At 40.4% G+C, this 16,280-nt stretch overlaps 1 protein-coding gene across 1 annotated transcript in view; it reads left to right on the forward strand.

Moving 5' to 3' along the window:
- The window catches only part of LOC103279173 (uncharacterized), a 37,305-nt gene that overhangs the window by 18,646 nt on the left and 2,379 nt on the right, over positions 1–16,280 (forward strand). The window contains exons 10-15 of the mRNA XM_008112952.3: positions 866–884; positions 5,266–5,284; positions 6,393–6,431; positions 6,939–7,040; positions 10,616–10,718; positions 13,586–14,380. Of these exons, the coding sequence (XP_008111159.1) occupies positions 866–884; positions 5,266–5,284; positions 6,393–6,431; positions 6,939–7,040; positions 10,616–10,718; positions 13,586–14,380 (1,077 nt within the window). The remainder of the gene's footprint in view (positions 1–865; positions 885–5,265; positions 5,285–6,392; positions 6,432–6,938; positions 7,041–10,615; positions 10,719–13,585; positions 14,381–16,280) is intronic.

Consider the following 16,280-nt stretch of genomic DNA (forward strand, 5'->3'; position numbering starts at 1 on the left):
AACATTAATACTAAAACAATACAGGTTAAAAACCGTAAAAGAATATAACATCACATCACAAAATCACAGCAGCCTTGATGGTCTTAGACGCCATCTTTAAAAGCCTGCCTGAATAAAAAGGTTTTAGCCTGCCACTGGAAGGACAGGAGGGAAGAGGCCATTCTGGCTTCCCTGGGCAGGGAGTTCCAGAGTTGCAGGGCAGCTACCAAGAAGGCCCGCTCTCTCGTTCCTACCAACCAAGCTTGAGATGGAGATGGGACCGAGAGAAGGGCCTCTCCTGAAAATCTCAGGGCCTGGGTTCATACAAGGGGATGCAGTCAGCCAAATAGCCTGGACCTGAACCATCTGGGGTTTTACAGGCCATAACCAGCACTTTGAATTATGCTCAGTAACAGACTGGCAGCCAATGGAGCTGCTTTAACGGGGGTTGTCTGCTCCCTATAGCCAGCCTCAGTCATTAACCTGGCTACAACTCTTGGACCAGCTGAAGTTTCTGAGCACTCTTCAGAGGCAGCCCCACATAGAGTGCATTACAGTAATCCAGAAGGGATGTAACTAAGGCTTGTACCACCGTTCTCAAGGAACGGGTGCAGTTGCCGAACAAGTTCCCTGATAAGATCCCTGTTCCCTGATCTGCCTTATGACTAATCAGGAGTACTTCTATCTTGTCTAGATTAAGTTTCAATTTGTTTGCCCTTATCTAGTCCATTACTAGTCATCAGACAATTTCTGATTACTGATGAGAGACACTATAAGGAACATGTGGGAGCAGCAATCCAACATGTAGGATGTTACTGCATTCTCTGCTGGAAAATGAGCTGTTTTTATTAATATCTGCATCTCTATTTTGTTTCTCTCACTGCAGCAGCAAAGAACACAGCAAAGTAAGTAGCAAAGCAGTTTATTCTTTTCATTTGACCTCTGTTCATTGTCATTATTTCCCAGATAATTTTCTGGGTATAAAATATGGCTTTGTTGCCAGTCAGCTGAAAACCTGGATTAAAAATAGCATTTACCTTAGGAACGTTGTTTTCTAATTAGCTGTTTATTCACTGAATTATGGGGTGGAGCTTTGGCCCTTAGCTCGGTAGTCAGAGTTGATCAGATTTCTAGATTTCAGAGACTTCTAGATTTCTGGAGATCATGTCCATCCCATTCCTATACAGGCAGGCCACAAGTTACAAACAAGATATGTTCTGTAGGTTTGTTCTTAAGTTGAACTTGTTTGAAAGTCAGAACAGGTGCAATTTAAGTGTAACTCAAATTGTGTGTGTGTGTGTGTGTGTGTGTTGCTTTGAATAGCATAGGTAAAGGTAAAGGTTTTCCCCTGACATTAAGTCCAGTCATGACCGACTCTGGGGGTTGGTGCTCATCTCCATTTCTAAGCCGAAGATCCAGCGTTGTCCATAGATACCTCCAAGGTCATGTGGCTGGCATGACTGCATGGAGCGCTGTTACCTTCCCGCCGGAGCAGTACCTGTTGATCTACTCACATTTGCATGTTTTCGAACTGCTAGGTTGGCAGGAGCTGGAGCTAACAGCGGCCGCTCACTCCGCTCCCAGGGTTTGAATCTGGGACCTTTCGGTCTCAAGCTCAGTTCTTTAACGCACTTCACCACCAGGGCTCCTTGAATAGCATAGGGAAGGGTTAATACCCCTGTGGTGTTAGTTTTGCTGTCTGTGCCCCTGTTCAGAAGATTACACCTCACTTTCTGTCCCTGTGATAATTGGATTTTGAGAAATGTGGCTTGATGTAGAAATAAGAATTGGTGATAAAGCTTCACTGAAGACACACGTTTCCCCCATGATAACTCTTTCAGGAGTGAATTTCTCTCCCAAAGGATAGATTTCTCTCGCTTCCTGTTGTCTCACCCCCGTTCTTAACTATGAGTCAGCTGTTCTTCTCCATGGCTCAAAATGGTGAAAGTGTCATCCACGTATCTGAACCATTGTTACGCCAGCTCCACTGGCTGCCAATCTGCTACTGAGTACGATTCAAAGTGCTGGCTTTAGCCTATAAACCCCCAAACGGTTCTGGCCCAGTTTAATCATATGGGGAGGCCCTGCTCTCGGTCCCGCCTGTTTCGCAAGCGCAGCTGCGGGGACGAAAGACAGGGCCTTCTCGGTGGTGGCCCCTCGGCTGTGGAACTCTCTCCCTAGTGATTGCCCCTCTCTCTCCTTGCCTTCAGGAAGAAAGTGAAGTCCTCGCTCTGGGATCCTTGCTTTGGTTAAGAACGTAGTGCAATAATACATGTATATTTGTGCAACAATCATGGAACAGCTTAAACTATGTCTCTTGGACAGCATTATTTTAATTGATTATTATTGTTGTTATTGTTTAACTTTAATTTTGTAAAATTCTAATATGTTGGATATGTGTTTTGTAGGTACTGAACAAGTGCCTGTGTAAGCCGCCTTGAGTCCCCTTTGGGGTTGAGAAAGGTGGGCTACAAATGTGGTAAATAAATAATAAATAAATAAACTAAACAAGTTCTTGAACCACCTCAATAGCATCCACCCAAACATCCAATTCATCATGGAAAAAGAAAATGAAGTAAAGCTGCCTTTTCTACACATCCTACTCATCCGCAAACCCAATCCACAATTGGGCCACACTGTTTACAGGAAACCTACACACACGGATAGATACCTGTATAAAACTCCAACCATCATTCAAGTAAAAAAAAGAAGCACAATTAAAACCCTGGCAGACTGTGCAAAAAGAATTTGCGAACCCCACCTTCTCCAAAGTGAACTGAACCACCTAAACTGGGCTCTACAGGCCAATGGATACTCCACCACAGACATCAGAAGAGCTGCAAGACCAAGAACAAGCCACGAGAGAAAAGACAAAGATCCACCCAGAGGAAAAGTGTTCTTACCATACGTCAAGGGAACCACTGACCGCATAGGAAAGCTGATGAAGAAACTATCGACAGACCCACTGAGAAAATCCAACAAATGCTACAAGCGGGATCCTGTCACCTCTGCAGGAGTCTACTGTATACCATGCAGCTGTGGACAAGTCTACATAGGGACCACCAAATGCAACGCCCAAACACGAATCAAGGAATATGAAAGGCACTGCAGACTATTTCAACCAGAGAAATCAGCCATAGCAGAGCACTTGATGAACCAACCTGGACACAGGATATTATTTGAGAACACAAAAATGCTGGACCACTCTAACAACTACCATGTCAGACTACGCAGAGAAGCCATTGAAATCCACAAGCATGTGGACAATTTCAACAGAAAGGAGGAAACCATGAAATGAACAAAATCTGGCTACCAGTATTTTAAAAACACTAAAATCAGAACAGTAAATAAAAAACAAAACTCTAAAAACAGAGGAAATCCAGACATGAAACAATCAGGGACAGCTAACACCTACCAACAAAAAAATCTCCCAGGCAGGAAGAAGCTAGGCTTTGAAGCCACAGGACCATTAAATGCTAATCAAGGTGATTAATTACAACACTCACACTTGCCCTACAGAAAAGAGTTCTTTCTCCTACCCTGTACCTTCCACAGATATATAAACCTCCCTTGCCAAGTTTCCAGTATACCTCTCAACCTCTGAGGATGTCTGCCATAGATGTGGGCGAAACGTCAGGAGAGAATACTTCAGGAACATGGCCATATAGCCAGAAAATCTCAAAGCAACCCAGTGATTCCGGCCATGAAAGCCTTCGACAATACAATAATAATTGAATCAAAATCTGCAGAATAAGCTGAAACACATCAGATTGTTGAACATAATTGTGGGTGTTACTTCTGGCCCTACCTTTAAAAATGATCATGAGTGCTAGAGATGGCAAACACTATTTTCAAGAACTCATAAACAGTAAGCTTGGAAAATTATAGACAAGTCATAATTCTAGATCAGATTATAAAGCACCTATTTTGTCTCTATTTTCTTTTTCATGTCAGGAGCGACTTGAAAAACTGCAAGTAGCTTCTGGTGTGAGAGAATTGGCCATCTGCAAGGACATTGCCCAGGGATACTCGAATGTTTGATGTTTTACCATCCTGTGGGAGGCTTATCTCATGTCCCCGCATGGGGAGCTGGAACTGACAGACAGGAGCTCAACCCACTCCCCAGATTTGAACTGCTGACCTTTTGGTCAGCAGTCCTGCCGGCACAAGGGTTTTACCATCCTGTGGGAGGCTTCTCTCATGTCCCTGCATGGGGAGCTAGAGTTGACAGACGGGAGCTCACCCCGCTCCACGGATTTGAACCGCTGACATTTTGGTCAAAGGTCCTGCCGGCACAAGGGTTTAACCCATTGCGCCACCAGGGGCTCTGTATGTAGAAAATAAAGTACAGTAGAGTCTCACTTATCCAACATATAAACGGGCCAGCAGAACGTTGGATAAGCGAAAATGTTGGATAATAAGGAGCGATTAAGGAAAAGCCTATTAAATATCAAATTATGTTATAATTTCACAAATTAAGCACCCAAACATCATGTTTTACAACAAATAGACTAAAAAAGCAGTTCAATATACAGTAACTTCATGTAGTAATTACTGTATTTATGAATTTAGCACCAAAACATCGCAGTGCATTGAAAACATTGACTACAAAAACATTGACTACTAAAAGGCAGATTGCGTTGGATAAACAGAATGTTGGATGAGCGGAGGTTAGATAAGCCAGACTCTACTGTATTGGTTTCTAGGAGCCACCATGGGTTTAGCTAAAATAAACAGCATGAGATCATTAAGCATTAATTGTGTCCTTTCTCTGTTCTTTTTATGTGGTTGAATGCAATATGTCTGCAATCTAATGTTGATGCTTTGTTCTCTTTTGGGGACTTCTTTGATAGTTCTTTAAATGGACAAGACCAAATAGGATTCTTATAGTTTAGGTGTTCCTTATAGTTGTGCCTCCAGTTCTAACCCAAAATATGTTTATCCACCTTGTTAATTTACTTTGAATCAACTATATTTTAGTATATCAGTCATTATAATTTTATTTCATGTTATATATAATTTGTTTTGAAGTGATTGGATAAAAAAGAAAAGCCCCTTTTCATGAGTTTGGAAATTTGAGAAATTCTGCATATAGTATCTCTCAACTTCGGTTTCCTCCACCAGCCTGGAAGAAACTGAAGTTGTATCTGCACAGAGCTTATAACCAGTGATTCAGTTGCCTTTTTATCTGCATATTCCAGTTACAATTATTTTCTTGAGTTGCAGGGATATTATGTTCAGGCTCTCCTTTTTATCTTACTGTTTTTTTTAAACCTTTTATTTTAGGTTTGCTAATAAGCGTGAGGTATGTGCATATTATGCTTTTTAAAAATTTAAATATGATGTCTGATCTGCTTTTGAATATTCCAAGTATTCTTGTATAGTTTTTGAATATGTTTTGTCCTTCATACACATTAAATGTTAAAACAGTAGTGGCATTTTGTGTTATCTTTATTAATTTATGTGCCACTTTCCCCCCAAAGATTGGGGCTTTAAAAAGCAATACAATTAAAAACACAGAATAGGGAAATATTAAAATAGTATTAAAATAGGTAAAATTACTAAAACAATTTAGTTAAAATACAGTTATAAAATGAATTAAAAAGCTATTTAAAACAACTCAACTAAATGCCTTATACTAGAGCTGAAAGAGTAGACAAAGAATATGCATGTCATCTGAAATCCTATGGCTGCCTCTTGCAAAATTCTGGTGCTTGTAGTTTATTGAGACCCAGGACCACTTTGGTTAAGCATTTTAAAGACCCTCCCCTAAACTACAAGCCCCAGAATTCTTATGCAAAGCAGTATGCTGTCTTAAAAGATTATTTTCACATTCATTATGGTGATTTAGTATTTTAAGCTTAAGGCTGTGCTTCCTTTCATTAGTCCTTCAGGAAGCTGAGTATTCCTTGTTTTCAAAATATTCCAATTAAAGCACGATATGAAAGAATGATGGGATAGATATTCAAGCCTGCCAAAAATTATCTTTTCATTTTCTAGGGGCTATGAACCCTGGGAGTTTTAGTTTTTGAGGTGGCAGCATGGTTTGTCAGAGAAGGCTGAAGATCTTCTAAAAGTACAGCTCTCACATTTCTGTAGCATTTGAGCTGCATCAGTTAAGTGGTATCAAACCATTCTACAATGTAGATGTGTTTTCAGCTCAACTCCCTTTCATTATTCTCTTCTTATAGCAGGCATGACTTCGGGGGATTCACTGGAGATGTTTTTGAGCTGGAAAGGAGAATTGGTGGTGTCCTTGGCCCTTGCCTGGGCAAAATGATTTGTTAAAACCCTTTACTGCATTTGTAGTTTTTCTGCATTTGAGGAGTCTAGCGCTAGATCTAAGCCTCTATCAATTTTGGTTGTGTTACATTAAAACCTTTGTATTCATTTGGGGTCTTATTCTTTTACAGAATGATCCAGTTCGGAGAGAGAAAGCTCTGGAATATATGGTAAAGTAATAAATAAAAAATAATAAACTTTATTTTTATATCCCGCCCCATCTCCCCGAAGGGACTCGGGGCGGCTCACAATAGGGACAAGCCCGAAACAACAACACAACATATTTGACAAAAACTTAAAACATTCCAGCGATACACAAAATAAAATAATAGACAATACATTAAAATCCAAGGAGATAAAATCAGAGTAATTAAAAGCAAACCAGCGGGGACAGGTTTCATAAAGAGCTGTATCATGGAAATAAGTAACAGTGATAAAGTGCCATATGCTTTTAAAACAGAAAGAAGTATTCTAATGACAGTTCTATTGGGCCTATTAGAAGTGCCTAATTTTGCATGGGTATGTACAAATCTTTGTGCTTTACTATAAAATAGCCTTTGTGTTAACTGCAGAGCTGGCACTGGGAAAAAACACATGCTTTGTAGAAATGCATGCAGATGGAAATGGTTTTTACTTTGTCAACATTGAATGCTTAACTCCTTTTTAAATCTTGACAGGAAAACTTTGAGATAACATCAGATAAAGAAGCATCTCAAGTAATAAACCTTGCGCAGTTGTTGTCAGAAGATCTGAAGGCCTTCTGTGAAAAGCAAGCAACTGTAAGTGAATTAAACCATACTGTGTCACGTGAATATTGTATTTTACGATTTCATGTATATTATACTATCTACAGCAGGGGTCCCCAAACTACGGCCCGCGGGCCACATGTGGCCCACTGAAGGCATTTATCCGTCCCGCCCCCTCCTCCAAGGAGGGGGCGGCCGCCTTTCCTGCCTTCTCCCCCTCCCTGCAAAAGCCTTTGAGCTTTGGCTTTAGAGCCTTTCCTCCCTCTGCTGCACTAGCCTTTGAGCTCCCTCTCGCTGCCTTGGAGCCTTGCCTTTCCTGCCTTTCCTCCCTCTGCTGCAGGAGCCTTGAGCCTTTTCCTCCCTCTGCTGCATGAGCCTTGAGCCTTTCCCCGCTTCTTCTCTCGCCCTGTGCCTTTCTCCTCCTCCTCTCTCGCCCTGTGCCTTTCTCCTCCTCCTCTCTCGCCCGGTGCCTTTCCCCGCCTCCTCCGCCCCGTGCTTGCCTTGCAAAGCTTTGCTGGCTTCTCCCTCCCTGCATAAGCCTTGGAGCCTTTCCTTCTTTCTCCCTCTCGCTGCACAAGCCTTTGAGCTTTGGCTTTAGAGCCTTTCTTCCCTCTGCTGCACGAGCCTTGAGCCTTTCCCCGCCTCCTCCCTCACCCGGTGCCTTTCCCTGTCTCCTCCTTCGCCCGGTGCTTGCCTTGCAAAGCTTTGCTTTGTGTTTATAAAGGTATTTTAGTTATTATTATTAATTATTAAGGGGGTATTTTGCTTCTGCTATTGCTGTACAAAGGCAGAAGCTGGTTGGACTACATTGTCCAAGGGGTCTCTTCCAATCCTCTTCGTTATTTTTATTTGCATTATTTTTATTTGTATTATTATTACTATTATTAACATTGAGGCTGGGTGGCCATCTATCAGGGGAGCTTTGCTTGTGCTTTTGGTGCACAAAGGCAGAAGGGGGTTGGACTAAATTGCTCAAGGGATCTCTTCCAACCCTCTTCATTATTTTTATTTGTATTATTATTATTAATATTGAGGCTGGGTGGCCATCTGTCAGGAGTGCTTTGCTTGTGCTTTTGGTGGGCAAAGGCAGGAGGGGGCTAGACTAAATGGCCCAAGTGGTCTCTTCCGACCCTCTTTAATATTTATATGATGATGATGATTAATATTATTAACACTGAGGCTGTATTTGTTCCTGTTTGGGTTTTTTTTACTTCAAAATAAGATATGTGCAGTGTGCATAGGAATTTGTTCACAGATTTTTAAAAAAAACTATAGACTGGTCCCCCAATGGTCTGAGGGACCGTGAACTGGCCCCCTGTTTAAAAGGTTTGGGAACCCCTGATCTACAGTGTCTTGTAGAAGTGTTCACACATACCCCCCTCCAAAAACCCCACATGTTTGCCACATATGTTTTGGCACAAAATGTATGTAAACAAAAACAAATTTGCGCTCATCATTCTCATAAGTATTTATCTCCCTGAATTAATACTTGGTAGATCTCAACGTGAACCCTCACAGTGGTTGTGCCCGCAGGTTCATTGGAACACGCAAGTCCCCTCACCACCACAAGGTGACAATCCATCGAGGGGGCTGGATTTCAATATCTGGGGGTCAAATCATCACAGCTTTAGGTCTGTTACTGTTGAAACCTAAGGTTTTTATCTTTGCTAACAGTTACTTTAAGTATTTATCAGCCTACTACAGCTTCGATTAAACCAAAATTGAAACGTCCCTACTTGAGCTTTTATAAAGGTGGTATGATTGGGGTTTTAAGGTTGATATTGATCTATTTTAATATTTAAAAATTTAAAAATAGTATGCATTGTTTGATTGTTTTCAATTTTTATATTTATATTGTAATGCCTATTCATTGTTTTCCATTCGCATTGTTTTATGTTTATTATGAGCAGCCTTGAATCTCTATATTGGGAGAAAGCAAATAAATAAATATTGCATTGTTAAATGTAATATGGGCAAGTCAATTGGTGTGTGAATGCTGCAAGGCAAATTTGTAACCAATTTATGTCAATAGCAGTAAATCCTATATCAAAGTGGAATCTTAAAAAAAAACACGTTTAGGCCATTGTTGCCATTAGTCATGGAATAATCTTTTGAAAAATAAATTCTCTAGTTAATCCTCTGCAGATTTTTCTGCTTTATTATTCTATGTTTGAAAAGGATTAATGGGAGAGTATGTCCAGTGGTAGTTTTCTGAATCACAGTTCTTTCAGTAAGAGGTTTTAAATAGTACATCTAGGAAAGCATTCTAAGCATTGTAACCTTTTTCTCCTTTTTATATATCCATTGTTACATGTAGAAAGTTTGAAAATGGCATTTAGAAGATGAATAGTTGACTTAGTCCAACATTTTGAAAGCACAGTTGTTAAGTGAAAGTTTTGCTCTGAACTTGCAAAAGTATTTCATTCTCAGGAAAGCTAACAAAGCAATCCACAACCATTGGGATAATCCCTTATAGCAACTGATCAAGGCAGCAGACCAAAATCCCAAACCTTGCTTTGTGTGGGGGGGGGGGGGGGGCTTTCATGACCCCATCATTGAGCTTAAGAAAAACCCTTTTTGGGTTTTTAAAAAACTCTTGCTTAACTTATCAGTTGGTCCTCCACAGTTGTAAATTTGGCTTTTATGGATTGGATTATTCACAGATTTGAACTGAATGGTCTCATTCGGAATCACTAGGTTCTCCAGTGTGACACTATTGCCGGCTTCCAGCAAAAGTTGACATAGAAGTATGTTGGAGGATTTAGAAATTCAGGTTAAAAAATAGGAATTTTTTTATTGGCGATTTTTTCACTTTCATGGGGGTCCTGTGCTCCTAACCCAATGAATATGGGAGGCTGGTTATATTCCATTTTCCTTGCTGAAGCACAGTGGGGGGAAACAGTCCAGTTGTGCAATGGAAACATTGTATAGAAGAACATGGTAATGACTATTTGTAGTCAGTAGATTTATGAGAGCTTACTTGCATGTTCCTTACTTGCATGCTCCAGCAATACAACTGCAGAAATAACTTCATTGGGCAGCCATTACCAATGCCTGAATGACTGAATGGCATTATTAAGCTATCCTTAAACCATAGAAGCTTAATAAGACCCCAGGTCCCATCACATCTTTGCAGAGTCAGCTCTGGTTTTTACTTCAATAGGAAATCACTAACGGATACCAGTTCTATAGGCCATATTCAGAAGAAGGAACTGGCAAAACTACTTCTGGATATTTCTTGCTTTTTAAAATGCTATAAAATTCATGAGGTTGCCATATGTCAATAGGTAACTTGAAGGAAAAGGATGGACCAAAAAGTGACAATGTTGAAATGCAGAGCCCTAATGGTGCTGTCCCAAACCTGCTGTCATTCATGGGATACTTCTCTTTAGTTCAGGACCTGAGTTTTGGTTTATGGATGGATAATATGATTGTTTTCTGTGATCAAGGTTGAACCAAGATTTAGCAGATTGATCCTAAAATTCTAAACATGGAGCTTCCCAGGGGAGGCTCACTATTCTTCCCCAAAAGAATCCACTTTTGCAAATGTTCATGTTTAGGGAGGAGACACCACATATAGGCAGTAAGTCATCTTGTTTTCCTCGTAGCTCAACCATATTAAAAGCCTTCCATCACTGCTAACACAAGGAATAAGAAACGTCAACCAACATAAGGCCAACAACCCATTTGAACGCTACATGAATCATCCAGGTATTTTAAGATATATATTTTTTTCGGTCTGGGAAGATATGTGTATAATGTGGTATCTGGGGTCGTCTTCTTAGGACCAAGCCAAGACAGCTCCCTTTCCCACCAAGAAAACAATACTTTCCACTACATTGCTCCCTCTTCTCTCATTCTTCAACACACAGAAACCAAGATTCCTTCCAGTTATGGAGGAGTATATAGAAAACTATTACAACAATACAGTGTTAAATTAATGTTTGGGTTTGTCTGGTTTTTTTATTTGTAGTAAAACTATTAGATCTGCCATGTATTTGTTAAAATAAGAAAAACTTGGAGAATGGTTTAAACATAGTATAAATTCACCTTTTCAGATGAGTCACATTTGGTTATTCATATGTCATATGTTTTATATGTATCTGGATTCATAACCATTTATCTGTTGCTAGCTTTTGCCCCATTAATTGTCTTACCCAGTCTAAAACATGTCATTAAATTACACATTACCAACTAAATTATTTGCTCAAATATTTTGGTACACTTGTTGAAGCAATCTGATAAATTTTTTACTTCCACTGACATCCAAGGAAGAGGAGGATATTAGGCCAGTTTTGCTGTTTTGCCACTATGTGATAGGTTATGATGACTACTTTGTTAAGTAGGCAGATGATGTTCAATATCTTAAAATAGATTAGATCCCCACATGATCCCCAAGGTATTTTCTGTGGCACCCCACAGACCCTTTCAATTTAATTCTGCCACAACTTGATGTTTTTTGCAACACTGGCCCAAGTTGTTTAAAATTGCTGTGAAACCCTGCATAATTCTACCATGAGAATTGGGGGTGTGTTTTTTTGTTTTGTTTATTTAATACATTTGGCCAGAATACTTAGATACAAAGAGAAGACTATCTACAACACATGTCAAACTCAAGACCCGTGGGCCAAATCTGGACACCCATGTCCTCTGACGTGGCCTGGATTACAGTTCCTATATTCCTCATCATTAAACATCATGTCTAGAGCTGATGGGAATTATGAAGCAATTACATCTGGAGGGCTTCCGTTTGTTCTCTTTAGGGAAGATAGTGGGATTTGAATTTAGATACAAGGCTTTTGGATATGATGTCTGATGTTAAAATATCCTTTAACCTTTCCCCTCAGAGCCACAATTGTTTTGGGTTGCCATTCCCATTATCCCCAGTCCTTATGGATATTCAAAAGTGATGGGAGTTGTTGTTCAGTAACATCCGTTGACCCAAAATTATGCAAAACTAAAGAGCACTGACCACTATATAAAAATGATTTGACCTCTGTGTGGGATTGATAGTTTGAAATTATTACTGCAAGAGGCCTCTCCCAGCAGCTTTGGTCTCAATCATTTGCAATATGGCAACCCCGCAATAATAATAATAATAATAATAATAATAATAATAATAATAATAATAATAATAATAATAATAATAATAGCAGCACTTTATTTATATTCCACCCTATCTCCCCAAGGGGACTCAGGGCGGATCATAGTATACATACACAGCAAACATTCAATGCCGTTTGGGCGGACAGGACAGGACAGAACAGAACAGCATTCAATGCCATTTTCAGACATCACATATACAGACAGAACAGCTGGAGTATTTAACATTCTCCAGCTTCCGGCTTCATGAGGGTATGCTCGATTCCAGCCACAGGGGGAGCTGCTGCTTCATCATCTACTGTGACATTGAGTCCTTTTTGATGGTAGTACTTCTTCATGTTCTTTGCATGGTGCTGGCAGTTTTTTATGGTGTCATAAATTAAGTTAAATTAGCCTCCCCGCATGAAGTGGTACCTAGAATTCTCTACTTACAGACACAGCTGTTTTCGAGCTGCTCAGGCAGGCAGCAAGCTAGGCTATTAAAGGTTGGGAGCTCAACCCCGACCTGGGCTTTGAACCAACAACCTCTTGGTTAGTGGTGATTTATTGCTGCTGGTTACTAACCAGCTGTGCCCGGCCCACAACCTAATTTACACTGGATGTGCCTCCTCTGATATACACAGGGTGTTTCAAAATGATGAACCTAATTACAAAGCAGTGTATTTTACGATGGCAACATGTTACAGTTGCACAAGAAATTACAAATGGATTCTTAATGAGTTATCAAGTTTTTCTAACCATTTTTAAAAAACACTATCCCATTAGGTTTATGTGGCAGGATTACTATCATGCGAATAACTGAGGTTGGGGACTATTTGTGTGCTGAGAGAAACATCTGACAGTAGTCACTTAAAATTCTATGCCCCACCTTTTCAAGTGGTAAGAATTTAATTCATAGCTACAGTAGAGTCTCACTTATCCAACATAAACGGGCCGGCAGCATGTTGGATAAGTGAATATGTTGGATAATAAGGAGGCATTAAGGAAAAGCCTATTAAACATCAAATTAGGTTATGATTTTACAAATGAAGCACCAAAACATCATGTTAGACAACAAATTTGGCAGAAAAGGTAGTTCAATACGCAGTAATGCTATGTAGTAATTACTGTATTTATGAATTTAGCACCAAAATATCATGATATATTGAAAACATTGACTACAAAAATGTGTTGGATAATCCAGAACGTTGGATAAGCGAGTGTTGGATAAGTGAGACTCTACTGTATTTCAAACTGAATCCATTTGTATGCTGCTTTGAAATTTTGATATACACCCTGTATATCAGAGGAGGCACACCCAGAGTAAATGTTTGCAAATCAGAATTGTCATCTAAATTTAAAGGAAATAGTGCAACCTCTGTCACTTTGGAAAATACAAGTTTCTTCTTTCCAGAACTTCTGGGAAAGTATCAATAAAACGTCATCTATAGCAGCAGCCTTTTAATCTTTGTATTATTTCATATGTTTTTCCCTAGGAGAAAGTTGGAATCATGGGTGCCTGACTAATGATCTTACACAATTCCAATCATTGCAACAGCCTGCACCAAGTACTTCATCCACCCCTGCCAACTCATATGCTTACCAAATGAGGGAGAAAGTCTCTTCACAGGTCTTAAGTTGTCAAGATCATGCAACAATGTCTGCTCTTGAACATTCATTTGCCCATCAGCCAGGTGGCTTTGGTACTGGAATTGAATGGATGAAGCAGTTCAACCAATCTGCTTCTGCTTATTTCCAGTTAGCACCAGTTAAAGAAAAGTCTTCCTCCTTCAGTACATCCCAGGGCAGTTACAGAAAACATTATCAAGAAGGAAGACAAGTACCCAGTAACGAAATTGCAGTGAATAGACCAAGAAACTGGGACAGTTTTAGGAATACACACGACTCAAATGCATGTTCTTTTAGTCCCATCTTGCATCCTCCTCCAGGAAGATCCCAAGTAAGTTTCCCTTCACAAAACTGTCCTTCATCGTATCATGATGTGCTGGACAGTGGTAATCAGATGCCTGCACCTTCCATTTCTTCTGAAAAAAGTGGACCTTACAAGCAGCTACAACCTTACTCAAAACCTGACCTTGATGATCTGGGATTTCACTCCTCCTTTTCTAGTGGTAGTTTGTATGAACAACAGAACACGCAAGCATTTGATGAAATATTTGGAAGTAGGAATGTCCCCACGGCTGACATTTTGAACCAACTTCGAGGAAAAGATCCAGCCACATTGAGAAGCATGATTCAACAGTTGCTACCCCGTTATCCAGGCCTTCAGAGTAAGTGATTTCAGTATTTTCTTTTCAAATCTTGATTTGGTTATTACAAAGGAAGCTGGGTAGTGAAGTTGAACATAGGCCGCCTGCTTTTTTATATATATATAAGAGTTTCTTTTACTCTGCTCTTCAGCCACAGAGGCATTCAGAAATGTTACAAAATGTTAATTTGCCCTCAGGTTTATAATTTGTATATGATAAAAAAGATGTAATATATAAGACATAATGTAAGTGTATCTTGCTGACTGCCTTCCTCTTAGTGGCCAGCGAAATAGTAATTGAAAGTAGCAGGAGGGGCTTCCAACAGCTTCTTAGAGAAGGCTCTGCACACAATGAGAAAACTAGGGGATGAGTCAGGTTTAAGAACAGGAAAAGGAAATTATCAGTATCAGTGGTACAACCGACATTTTCTTTTCTTGAACACTGCAGATTAATGTTAGTCAATGAAGACTAAGGCAATATATACATCGATAGAACAGTATATATAATGGAGGGATATATTTTGCTAAGTGGTATCATGAATACAACTCAAGATACAATTAGTATGGTTTGAGAGAACTCTATAAAGTTCTGTTGACATGGACCAATCATTACTTGGTCAAGTTTAGATTTACTGAGAGTCAAAACCTCCATGGGGAGGGGACCGAAGACTGATAGTTCCTGATGTATTCCTGATGGCTTTTGGTGGATCTGTAATTGACTAAGCGAACAAACCCAAAGGGTACTCACCAATGCGTCATCTTCATCTTGGAAAGAATTGACAAGTGGAGTGCCAAGGTTCCGTCCTGGGCCCAGTTCTGTTCAACGTATTTATTAATGACTTAGACGAAGGGTTAGAAGGCACGATCATCAAGTTTGCAGATGACACCAAACTGGGAGGGATAGCTAACGCTCCGTAAGACAGAAGCAGAATTTAAAACAATCTTAACAGACTAGAGAGATGGGCCGAAACTAACACAACGGGGACAAATGCAAGATAATTCACTTAGGCAGAAAAAATGAAATGCAAAGATACAGAATGGTGGATGCCTGGCTTGACAGCAGTAAGTGCGAAAAAGACCTTGGAGTCCTCGTGGACAACAAGTTAAACATGAGCCAACATTGTGATACGGCAGCTAAAACCAACGGGATTTTGGCCTGCATCAATAGGAGTATAGTGTCTAGATCCACGGAAATCATGCTACCCCTCTATTCTGCCTTGATAAGACCACACCTGGAATACTGTGTCCAATTCTCTGTCCCACAGCTGAAGGGAGATGTTGGAAAGTGTCCAGAGGAGGGCAACTAAAATGATCAATGGTCTGGAAAACAAGCCCTATGAGGAGCGGCTTAAAGAGCTGGGCATGTTTAGCCTGCAGAAGAGAAGGCTGAGAGGAGACATGATAACCATGTATAAATATGTGAGTGGAAGTCATAGGGAGGAGGGAGCAGGCTTGTTTTCTACTGCTCTGGAGACTAGGATGCGGAACAATGGCTTTAAACTACAGAAAAGGAGATTCCGCCTGAATATCAGAAAGAACTTCCTCACTGTGAGGGCTGTTCGGCAGTGGAACTCTCTTCCCCCAGACTGAGGTGGAGGCTCCTTCTTTGGAGGCTTTTAAGCAGAGGCTGAATGGTGATCTGTCCAGGATGCTTTGAACGCAGTTTCCTGCTTCTTGGCAGGGGGTTGGACTAGATGGCCCACAAGGTCTCGTCCAACTCTATTATTCTATGATTCTATGGGCAGGGAAAATGTGCCTCAGTTGGCTCTATTGGATCTCCAGCAATGGTATTCTTTCTGGGTTGCCTTGCTGAGGTGGAACTTGGAGGCACTGTTTTACAGTGGCTCCATTCTTTCCTGCAGGAACAAAACCACAATGTGGTGCTGGGGGACTCCTTTTCAAGCCCCTGGCCATTGACTTCT

This window comes from Anolis carolinensis, chromosome 6 (assembly GCF_035594765.1).
Source record: "Anolis carolinensis isolate JA03-04 chromosome 6, rAnoCar3.1.pri, whole genome shotgun sequence".
Classification (NCBI taxonomy): domain Eukaryota; kingdom Metazoa; phylum Chordata; class Lepidosauria; order Squamata; family Dactyloidae; genus Anolis; species Anolis carolinensis.